The sequence below is a fragment of the Bufo bufo genome, chromosome 10 (assembly GCF_905171765.1).
Source record: "Bufo bufo chromosome 10, aBufBuf1.1, whole genome shotgun sequence".
In the NCBI taxonomy this organism is placed as follows: domain Eukaryota; kingdom Metazoa; phylum Chordata; class Amphibia; order Anura; family Bufonidae; genus Bufo; species Bufo bufo.
The window spans coordinates 141,583,199-141,595,687 of NC_053398.1; the positions used below are offsets into that span (position 1 = coordinate 141,583,199).

The following is a 12,489-nucleotide window of genomic DNA, read 5'->3' on the forward strand; positions in this document are numbered from 1 at the left end:
GCTGGGGCAGTATATTGTGCTGCACTGTGGTATTTGGTTCTGCTGGGGCGGTATATTGTGCTGCACTGTGGTATCTGGTTCTGCTGGGGCGGTATATTGTGCTGCTGGGGCAGTATTTTGTGCTGCACTGTGGTATTTGGTTCTGCCGGGGCGGTATATTGTGCTGCACTGTGGTATCTGGTTCTGCTGGGGCAGTATATTGTGCTGCACTGTGGTATCTGGTTCTGCTGGGGCGGTATATTGTGCTGCACTGTGGTATCTGGTTCTGCTGGGGCAGTATATTGTGCTGCACTGTGGTATCTGGTTCTGCTGGGGCGGTATATTGTGCTGCACTGTGGTATCTGGTTCTGCGTGGGCGGTACTTTGTGCTGTACTACGGTATTGCTGGCCCCACCTTCCTTTACTATGGACCGCCTACAACATGGAACGACTTACTTCTTATTGCAGGGTGACTGTACGTTCCCAGTCCGCCCCGGGTTAGATGACCTGAGGGTGTGCACAGATGTGGGCTTACTGGGGGCGAGCGTTCTGGGGATAATCTCCCGGGTTGGGTGTGAAAGTACTGATTTGGGCTGTTTAAAGAATGTTATTCCCTGACCTGTTAGAAAGGTCCATGATGTAATCTGCAGTGAAGGTGATCTCCTTACCAGGGGCTGTATCTAGGTTATAACCTCCCTTCTGATCCTCAGCTGTGTCATGTGACCGACTCTCTGATCTCCCAAGTCGGTTACTTCTCTATTCATCCCGATGAGACTGACATTGAGGCTCCCATAGGAATACATAGGTCCACACATAAGATGCTGGGTCAGTGATTGTGAGCCAGAACCAGGAGTGGAGCCTCCACAGACATCCGGTAGAAATCACTGACCAAACACTGATGTGTTAAGGAGGCATTATTTGGAAAGTCTGAGTGCTGGTCACATGACACAGCTGAGGATCAGAGGTCGCAAGCTTCAAAATGTAAACGAAATGTGTTGCTATTCACTGACAAGCAACAGTTTTGTAATGGCGAGGAACTGTGCATTGGACTTTTTTTTAATTGCATAAAAACCTTAAAAAACAAACAAACATTCCTGCCGAGGTGTCGGAATAACACAGGATCAATGTAAACTAAGGACGTGACTGTATTTACAGCCTCTGTTGCAGGATGACGTCATCGGCGCTCTACGTCACGCAGTAACTGACAGTTCGCCCCGCCCACTTTTCGTCTTTATGTGTGGGTGGAGTCAGGAAGCGGTGTGCTCCGGAAGTGACGTCAGAGGGAGGCCCCGCCCGGTTGTTGTTGTCGTCGCTGTCACCGCTCGGTAACATGAAGTGGATGTTCAAGGAAGACCACGCACTGGGTGAGAGGGGCCGGGGGAGGCCGGGCCCGTGTCATGTCACGATAGTCGTGCCTCATCATATACGCTCTATACCGCCCTATCCTCTCCTGTAAGCTCTGCCTTTCACGTTACCACAAGCTCCCATCCCCCTACACATCGGTGTGTCTGCCCTCCAGCCCCCCTATATATCGTGTCGTATCGCGATATCCTGTCATCACCTGCTGTCCTAGTTCTCCCCACCTCCATCCTCTTTGCTTTGCCACATAATGACTCCCCTCCTTTCACTATGTACTATATCGTGACATATCGCAATAGTCTTCCCTATCTCTCATCACGATAGTGTAAAACCACTAGTTATATGGAAAATATGAGAGTGCTTCCTGTATACCACCAATCACGATATGTATCCTGACAGTACTATAATGACCTCTGTGAAGTACTACAACTCCCAGTAAATAAAACCCAGAGTTGTCATCTTCAAAGGGGTCGACCATCTCCTAAATATATGGGGGGGGGGGGGGGGGCAGCTATATGTTACCCCCTCCACTATATGTGATCTCACAGCTGTATGATGTGCTGCCCATCACCCGCTATACATTACCCCCTCCACTAGATGTGATCTCACAGCTGTATGATGTGCTGCCCATCCCCCGCTATACATTACCCCTCCACTATATGTGATCTCACAGCTGTATGATGTGCTGCCCATCCCCCGCTATATGTTACAGCTGTGAGATCACATAGTGGAGGGGGTATGTGCTGCCCATCCCCCGCTATACGTTACCCCCTCCACTATATGTGATCTCACAGCTGTATGATGTGCTGCCCATCCCCCGCTATACATTACCCCTCCACTATATGTGATCTCACAGCTGTATGATGTGCTGCCCATCCCCCGCTATATGTTACAGCTGTGAGATCACATAGTGGAGGGGGTATGTGCTGCCCATCCCCCGCTATACGTTACCCCCTCCACTATATGTGATCTCACAGCTGTATGATGTGCTGCCCATCCCCCGCTATACATTACCCCTCCACTATATGTGATCTCACAGCTGTATGATGTGCTGCCCACCCCCCGCTATACATTACCCCTCCACTATGTGATCTCACAGCTGTATGATGTGCTGCCCATCCCCCGCTATACGTTACCCCCTCCACCATATGTGATCTCACAGCTGTATGATGTGCTGCCCATCCCCCGCTATACATTACCCCTCCACTATATGTGATCTCACAGCTGTATGATGTGCTGCCCATCCCCCGCTATACGTTACCCCTCCACTATGTGATCTCACAGCTGTATGATGTGCTGCCCATCCCCCGCTATACGTTACCCCCTCCACCATATGTGATCTCACAGCTGTATGATGTGCTGCCCATCACCCGCTATACATTACCCCTCCACTATGTGATCTCACAGCTGTATGATGTGCTGCCCATCCCCCGCTATACGTTACCCCCTCCACCATATGTGATCTCACAGCTGTATGATGTGCTGCCCATCCCCCGCTATACATTACCCCTCCACTATGTGATCTCACAGCTGTATGATGTGCTGCCCATCCCCCGCTATACATTACCCCTCCACTATATGTGATCTCACAGCTGTATGATGTGCTGCCCATCCCCCGCTATACGTTACCCCTCCACTATGTGATCTCACAGCTGTATGATGTGCTGCCCATCCCCCGCTATACATTACCCCTCCACTATGTGATCTCACAGCTGTATGATGTGCTGCCCATCCCCCGCTATACATTACCCCTCCACTATATGTGATCTCACAGCTGTATGATGTGCTGCCCATCCCCCGCTATACGTTACCCCTCCACTATGTGATCTCACAGCTGTATGATGTGCTGCCCATCCCCTGCTATACATTACCCCTCCACTATGTGATCTCACAGCTGTATGATGTGCTGCCCATCCCCCGCTATACATTACCCCTCCACTATGTGATCTCACAGCTGTATGATGTGCTGCCCATCCCCTGCTATACATTACCCCTCCACTATGTGATCTCACAGCTGTATGATGTGCTGCCCATCCCCCGCTATACATTACCCCTCCACTATGTGATCTCACAGCTGTATGATGTGCTGCCCATCCCCCGCTATACATTACCCCTCCACTATGTGATCTCACAGCTGTATGATGTGCTGCCCATCCCCCGCTATACATTACCCCTCCACTATGTGATCTCACAGCTGTATGATGTGCTGCCCATCCCCCGCTATACGTTACCCCCTCCACCATATGTGATCTCACAGCCGATCAGATACTGATGACCTGTCCTCAGAAAACCCCTTTAAAGGTGCTGCAGTAGATTTGAATAGGGTTGTTCACCCCGGGATCCTTTCTATAGGCCCCCCACAGGGTGGCAGGACCCGCAGTGGTAATCCTACCTGATCTTCAGGTCCTCGCTCCAGCATCTGGTTTAATGCTGGTCACGTAATTGGCTGCAGAGGTGTCACCCATGCATAATGTCACCGGGTCTCGCTGATGCATGGGTGACACGTGATCTGTGTGGCCAGTGTCAAACTGGATGTTGACGCAGGGAGACCCGGAACCTGCAGGACAGCGATGGAGCTGTAACCCAGGGGTGGTGATCAGGTAAGTCCCACAGTGGGTCCGGCTACACTAGGGGGGGAGATGGGTCTGTAGAAAAGGCTGGTCTAGCCCTCTTATCAGAAAGTGGTGAGGGCGGTGCAGAAAGGCCACTTGCTACAAAATTTGGGGGGGGGGGGGGAAACAGGACTCACAGGCTTTCTATATGACGGGAGGGGCAGGAATCACAGGCTTTCTATATGACGGGGGGGGGGCAGGAATCACAGGCTTTCTATATGACGGGGGGGGGGCAGGAATCACAGGCTTTCTATACGACGGGGGGGGGGAGCAGGAATCACAGGCTTTCTATACGACGGGGGGGGGGGCAGGAATCACAGGCTTTCTATATGACGGGGGGGGGGGCAGGAATCACAGGCTTTCTATACGACGGGGGGGGGGGGGGCAGGAATCACAGGCTTTCTATATGACGGGGGGGCAGGAATCACAGGCTTTCTATACGACGGGGGGGGGGGCAGGAATCAGAGGCTTTCTATATGACGGGGGGGCAGGAATCACAGGCTTTCTATATGACGGGGGGGGGGCAGGAATCACAGGCTTTCTATATGACGGGGGGGGGGCAGGAATCACAGGCTTTCTATATGACGGGGGGCAGGAATCACAGGCTTTGTATATGACGGGGGGGCAGGAATCACAGGCTTTCTATATGAGGGGGGGGGGGGAGCAGGAATCACAGGCTTTCTATATGACGGGGGGGCAGGAATCACAGGCTTTCTATATGACGGGGGGGGCAGGAATCACAGGCTTTCTATATGATGGGGGGGCAGGAATCACAGGCTTTCTATATGACGGGGGGGGGGGGGGGCAGGAATCACAGGCTTTCTATATGACGGGGGGGGGGCAGGAATCACAGGCTTTCTATATGACGGGGGGGGGCAGGAATCACAGGCTTTCTATATGACGGGGGGGGCAGGAATCACAGGCTTTCTATATGACGGGGGGGGGCAGGAATCACAGGCTTTCTATATGACGGGGGGGCAGGAATCACAGGCTTTCTATATGACGGGGGGGGGCAGGAATCACAGGCTTTCTATATGACGGGGGGGCAGGAATCACAGGCTTTCTATATGACGGGGGGGGGGGCGGGACTCGCAGGCTTTCTATATGACGGGGGGGGGAGCAGGAATCACAGGTTTTCTATATGACGGGGGGGGGGGGCAGGAATCACAGGCTTTCTATATGACGGGGGGGGGCAGGACTCACAGGCTTTCTATATGACGGGGGGGGGGCAGGAATCACAGGTTTTCTATATGACGGGGGGGGGGGGCAGGAATCACAGGCTTTCTATATGACGGGGGGGGGCAGGACTCACAGGCTTTCTATATGACGGGGGGGGGCAGGAATCACAGGCTTTCTATATGACGGGGGGGGGCAGGACTCGCAGGCTTTCTATATGACGGGGGGGGGGCAGGAATCACAGGCTTTCTATATGACGTGGGGGGGAGCAGGAATCACAGGCTTTCTATATGACGGGGGGGGGGGGGCAGGACTCGCAGGCTTTCTATACGACGGGGGGGCAGGAATCACAGGCTTTCTATATGACGGGGGGGGCAGGAATCACAGGCTTTCTATACGACGGGGGGGGGGGGAGGAATCACAGGCTTTCTATATGACGGGGGGGGCGGGACTCGCAGGCTTTCTATATGACGGGGGGGAGGAATCACAGGCTTTCTATATGACGGGGGGGAGGAATCACAGGCTTTCTATATGACGGGGGGGGCGGGACTCGCAGGCTTTCTATATGACGGGGGGGAGGAATCACAGGCTTTCTATATGACGGGGGGGAGGAATCACAGGCTTTCTATATGACGGGGGGGGCGGGACTCGCAGGCTTTCTATATGACGGGGGGGGGCAGGAATCACAGGCTTTCTATATGACGGGGGGGAGGCAGGAATCACAGGCTTTCTATATGACGGGGGGGGGGGGGCAGGACTCGCAGGCTTTCTATACGACGGGGGGGGGGGGGCAGTAATCACAGGCTTTCTATATGACGGGGGGGGCAGGAATCACAGGCTTTCTATACGACGGGGGGGGGGGGGGGGGGCAGGAATCACAGGCTTTCTATATGACGGGGGGGGGGAGGACTCGCAGGCTTTCTATACGACTAGGGGTAAGAAGCAGTCTTTCTTCGGTGAGATCAGCCGCTCCCGTCACCGCTGCTCTCTGGTAGCAGACCTGACAGGCCTTTATTCTTATCTTATCTTTATAGATTTTAAAGCTGTCGTGTGATAAACAAGTGCTCCTGGTAGATCAGGATGGATTATATGGTGCGCCCCAGAGTATTTTACTACCTTCTAGTAATACTGTCACATGCTTATGGTATCAGGTCACTAGCAGCAGAGCCCCCACCCTGCGCCCCCGCGGTTTAGATGAGAGGCAGTAAATAGAGGGGGGAGTCCTCGGGCTATTACGGGTCAGAGGCAGTTATTACGGTAGAGCTTAGTTCTGGGTCAAGCGTCTACAGTATTGTGGAGAACTTAAAGGGGTATTCCAAGTTTGATGGCCTTCACTGGGGGCGTCCGGCTCTTGGCACCGTAGCTATTTGACAGCTGAAGTCCACCGTGTGTGAGGGGCTTATGGTGGTCCCTCAATCAGGACCGGACTCTGTGATTCCCTTATGCACCAATAGGACATATTAAAAGGTTCTGGAGATTAAAAAACAGTCACACAAAAATAAAAAATAGTAAGCGAGGTATTCGCTGTCCAGGAGGCGGAGGACGGCCGGACCCCCGTTGTGCATTTTCTTACGTATACAATATTAGGCCTCATGCACACGACCGTTGTTTTATTCCATTTTTCGGGATTTTCTGCGGATATATTGACTTTCAATGGGTGCGTTGAAAACTCGGCTAATGCACCGTTTGTCATCCGCGTCCGTGGTTCCAGTCCGTCAAAAAAATATAACCTGTCCTATTTTTTTCATGGAAAACGGTTTGCGGGCCTATTCAAGTCAATGGGACTGTAAAAAAACACGGAGGCACACAAGATTGTCGTCCGCGTCCGTTTTTTTCCTATCATTTGCATGGCAAACTTGACTTAGACTTTTTTTTACTTTCCTTCATGTCTGGTGATCCTCTAAAAATAAAGGAAGACACACGGAAACAAAAACGGAAACTGATCACGGAACAACGGAACCCCATTTTGCGGAACGGAACACAACAACTGTCGTGTGCATGAGGCCTTATCTAATGACATTATAATCAAAATGAATGCTCATCTCATTGCCTTTAAGAATAAAATCAGCCTGAAGCAGAGTTCTATCATGTGGCTGAGGAGAGGAAGCCGAGATGAGTTCACGGCAACATAAAACGGACATTGTCTTACCCCCCGACACCCCTCACCTGCTGTCAATTAGTGGCCATACACATTAGACAGCTGTCGAACACGTTACCTGTGATAGGTAAAGCGGGTGAAAGTCACTGACAGATAACAGGATTGGCCATGTTGAAATCCAACAGTGCGATCTTTCTCTCCCCCGACATCTGCAGTCGGAGAGTCCGGACACGGCCATACACGTTAGATCCAGGATGGCCGACCTGCGGCTCTCCAGCTGTTGTAAAACTACAATTCCCACCATGCTGTAGGCTGATAGCTGTACGCAGTCTGGGCATGCTGGGAGTTTTGCAACAGCTGGAGGGCCGCAGGTTGGCATTAGGTGGTGTACAGCCAGCTGCTGTGTCGGGCAATGCAGCTCCCAGCTCGTCCACCATCCTAAGGACATGTTCACACAGTGGGTTTTCTCAGGGATAGCTGCTGTGGATTTGCAGTTTGTCTGGGAAAGCTTGGCGGCGGCCCGTACATCCGATATCTTCCATTCCGGGACCTGCGCCCTGTATCACACCCGTCTCCGTCATAAAGAATCCTTTGTGTCACCGGTTGCTCCACAGGTTCTTCTCGCCCACCTGTTTTCAGGGCTCGGGTGACATCACTGTCATCTCCTGCTCATTATCTTCACTCTCCTTTTATATCTGATTTTCATTCTTTTCTCAGAACACAGATGCGTGGAGTCGGCGAAAATCCGAGCCAAATATCCAGACCGTGTTCCGGTAAGTTCTCCTCACTCAATTATTTACTGCTCTTTGTATTAGAGCGGAGACGACATGGAGCCGTATACAGATTGTATTAGCCGCTCAGCTCTGCACACTGGGGGGGGTTATAGTCACAGGCAAAATCCCGCAGTCCAGCGCGATATAGTCCGCAGAAGGATGGACACCCTAATGGAAACCACACAGACCCCATTATAGGCAGTGTTGTCTGTCCGGAGCCGTTGGTGTCCGTTCTGTTTTTTGAGGCGACGCCAGCTTTACCAGGAATCCGGCAGTTTCCAGCGATGAGGTCTCTGTAATGGTAGCGGTCAGCATCCTCCCCATATCCACAGTACTAATAAGCCTTCCCCACGTCCCAGGTCATCGTGGAGAAAGTGTCCGGTTCACAAATTGTGGATATCGACAAGCGAAAATACTTGGTCCCTTCTGATATCACCGTGGCTCAGTTTATGTGGATCATCAGAAAACGCATCCAGCTGCCTTCAGAAAAAGCCATCTTCTTGTTCGTAGATAAGACTGTGCCTCAATCCAGGTGAGTGGTGCGGTGTAGTGTGCGGACACCTCCACGTGGTACGGTGTAGTGTGCGGACACCTCCACGTGGTACGGTGTAGTGTGCGGACACCTCCACGTGGTACGGTGTAGTGTGCGGACACCTCCACGTGGTACGGTGTAGTGTGCGGACACCTCCACGTGGTACGGTGTAGTGTGCGGACACCTCCACGTGGTACGGTGTAGTGTGCGGACACCTCCACGTGGTACGGTGTAGTGTGCGGACACCTCCACGTGGTACGGTGTAGTGTGCGGACACCTCCACGTGGTACGGTGTAGTGTGCGGACACCTCCACGTGGTACGGTGCAGTGTGCGGACACCTCCACGTGCCTGCAGCAAATGCCTGTTTTATAGTACTAGCAAAGTGGGTGGAATTTTATCAAATCCCGTCCACAGGCTGCAACAAAAGATCTTTTTCTATCCCCAGCGTGTCAGTTTATGCTGCCGATACCACGCTATGCGATGCACAGGGTGAAGTCTGCAGCAAATCCACAGCTGGATTGCAGCAAAATTCCACCCCTCGGCCGTCAGCTATGAATTACTGCGATAAGTGCTGTGTTGGTTGTTAAGGAGGACCTTTCACTAGATTAAAAAATCTAAACTAAGTATACAGACATGGAGAGCGGCGCCCAGGGACCCCCCTGCACTCACTATTATCTCTGGGCGCTGCTCCGTTCTCCCGGTATAGGCTCCGGTATCTTCACATGTTAGGCTCCACCCAGTGGAACCTGCCGGCGTCTCCTTCTCCCAGGCTGTAGCGCTGGCCAATCGCAGCGCTCAGCTTATAGCCTGAGTTTTTTTTTCTCTCAGGCTATGAGCGGAGCGCTGCGATTGGTCAGCGCTACAGCATAGGAGAAAAAGAGACGCCGGCAGGTTCCACTGGGTGGAGCCTAACATATGAAGATACCGGAGGCTATACCGGCGAATGGAGCGGTACCCAGAGATAATAGTAAGTGCAGGGGGATCCCTGGGCGCCGCTCTCCATGTCTGTATAGTCAGTTTAGATTTTTTAATCTAGTGAAAGGTCCTCTTTAAGTAGAGGGTCTGACACTATCCAAGCAGTAATGTCCAATGTGTGTGTATGAATTAGGGCTGCAGTAAACGATTATTTTTTACGATTAATCGAGTAATCTAATAAGAAAAAATTAATTAATAGACTATTTTCATTTATAAAAACTCATCAGACCCCCTGCCATCAGTCCCCAACACCCTTCCCCCCCTGTGCAATCAGCCCAAGTGCACCAGCTCCGCTCCCCCAGTGCCATCAGGCTGCCACCTAGTGCCACCATCTCCCCCTCCTAGCCATGTCCCCAGCGACAGTACTTACCTTTCCTGTAGGGGCGCCGCTCCACAGCTCCATCTTCTCCGCGTGCTGCACTGTCGCCCTGACGTCACACAGCATCGGGTCATAGTGCGCGCTTATGTGCACTATGACCTGACTATGTGTCAGGAAGAAAGTGCGGGGCGGGCCAGCGGGTGACCACAGAGCGTAAGTAATAGCAAGCACTTCACTCCCGCTCCGTGGTCACATGACACAAACGAATCCTCGATGCAAAAAATTTAAAAAAGCCCTGTGTATCACCGAAAAAATATAGAAAAAAAGCGCCTGGTCTTGAATTGGTAAAAGGGATGTCTAGCAGCTAAGCCCCATTCCTTTCTGTGGGGCTGAGCTGTGCCCAGACCATGTGACTGAACTAGGAAGAGGCCACGGTCTCTTTAAACAGCTGATCAGCAGGGGGACCAGGAGTCAGACCCCCCCCGATCAGATCCTGAGGACAGGTCATCAGTATTAAACGCTCCATTTAAGGAACACACCAGTTAACACTAACACAAAGGAACGGAAATTCTGACATTGTGAAGCGTGAATTTTCTGGGCCACTAATTGTCCCCCTTCTCTCTCCTCCAGCCTAACCATGGGACAGCTGTACGAGAAAGAAAAAGACGAAGACGGCTTTTTGTACGTGGCGTACAGCGGAGAGAACACGTTTGGCGTTTAGCTATAATGACCACTTGTGAATCTTGTAAATACCGTTGGTGGTTTTAACACGATGCATACGTCTCCACCCTATAGGGCCGATGCACACTAACTGGATGCGTTCTTTTCTTTTACTTACCTACGTTTTGTCCTTCATCTATGTCTTAGTCTAGTTATTTAACGTAATTTATTTCTCGTGCTTTGTGAAGAACCAACTTTTCCTGCCAAAGGCACTGGCATTGTAGTGGGCATCAATGAAGGGGTTAAATAATAGTACAGCTATAGAAGGTGGGGTTCAGTGACCACACCAGTAGCATTCATCATACATATGGAATTTTTTTTTTATTATTTTGAAGACATGATGTAATTTGCTGACATTTAGGGTCCATTCACACGTCCGTGGAATGGGTCCGCATCCGTTCCGCAAATTGCGCACCCAATTATTCTCTATGGGGCAGGAATGGATGCGGATAGCACACAGTGTGCTATCTGCATTTCCAGAGCGCGCACCCGATCTTCCGGTCCGCGGCTCCGGAAAAAAATAGAACATGTCCTATTCTTATCCGCAATTGTGTGCTGGCTGGGTGTATTGCGGAGCCGCATACACTACGGACGTGTGAATGGACCCTTAGGCCTCTTTCACACGGGCGTCGCGTGTGAGGGCCGGACAAGATGGGGTGCGTTGCGGAAAAATGTGTGATTTTTCCGCGTGAGAAAAATCGCCATGTTTGGTACCCGAACCCGGACTTCTTCAGAGGTTCAGGTTTGGGTTAGGTGTTGTGTAGATTGTATTATTTTCCCTTATAACATGATGGTTATAAGGGAAAATAATAGCATTCTTAATACAAAATGCATAGTAAAATGTCCATTGAGGGGTTAAAAATAATAAACTAATTTAACTCCCCTCATCCACTTCATTGCGTAGCGGATCTCCTCCTTCAGGACCTGGCTAAAGGACCTTTGATGACGTCACTGCACTCATCACATGGTCCATCACCATGGTGATGGAGCATGTGATGAGCTCAGTGACATCATCAAAGGTCCTTTAGCCAGGTCCTGAAGGAGGAGATCCGCTACGCAATGAAGTGGATGAGGGGAGTTAAATTAGTTTATTATTTTTAACCCCTCAATGGACATTTTACTATGCATTCTGTATTAAGAATGCTATTATTTTCCCCCATCCCGATAGTCACCTAGCAACCATGTGTGAAAATCGCACCGCATCCGCACTTGCTTGCGATTTTCACGTAGCCCAATTCACTTCTATGGGGCCTGCGTTGCGTGAAAAACGCACAATCTACAGCTTGCTGCAATTTTCACGCAACGCACAAGTGATGCGTGAAAATCACCGCTCATGTACACAACCCCATTGAAGTGAATGGGTCCGGATTCAGTGCGGGTGCAATGCGTTCACCTCACGCATTGCACCCGCGCGGAATTGTCGCCCGTGTGAAAGGGGCCATAGCTGTAAAACACAACTGATTAGTGATTGACATTGTATCAGTAATTCCCAGTATGTAACATCCACATTTACACTCAGAAAAATAAAACCGTTCAGTACATTACTTCAATGACTCGGCGAGTATCTTATGATCAGTCAGATGCGGTGTGCACAGTGGTGACATGTCCCTAATGGGGTATCAACTGGGGATGACAGAACGTACACTGCACAGGATATGTGGCACAAGCTGCGGACTGCTGTGACCACCGGGCAGGGAGGTTTCTATGGTCATGATTAGAGAGGAGTGGATTTCAGGTTATGAAATTCTGTTCACGCTTCATTTACTGGTAAAAGCAGAATTGCGTTATTCATTCCATCATAATAGAAGTCTATGGGCTGCAAAACAGATCCGTCCCGTTTCTGTTATGCAGGAGAGGACTCTGGATCAGGAGAGGACTCCCCTGCATAACGGAAACAGGACGGATCCGTTTTGCAGCCCATAGACTTTTATTATAATGGGATGCC

At 51.1% G+C, this 12,489-nt stretch overlaps 1 protein-coding gene across 1 annotated transcript; it reads left to right on the plus strand.

Annotated features, from left to right (window-relative positions):
* The first annotated feature begins 1,218 nt into the window (after nt 1–1,218).
* On the plus strand, nt 1,219–10,948 carry GABARAPL2 (GABA type A receptor associated protein like 2). Its single transcript, XM_040409679.1, has 4 exons — nt 1,219–1,343; nt 7,942–7,997; nt 8,357–8,529; nt 10,455–10,948. Exons 1-4 carry the CDS (start codon nt 1,310–1,312, stop codon nt 10,543–10,545), a joined length of 354 nt encoding a protein of 117 aa, XP_040265613.1. The 5' UTR covers nt 1,219–1,309; the 3' UTR covers nt 10,546–10,948.
* The last annotated feature ends 1,541 nt before the right edge of the window (nt 10,949–12,489 follow it).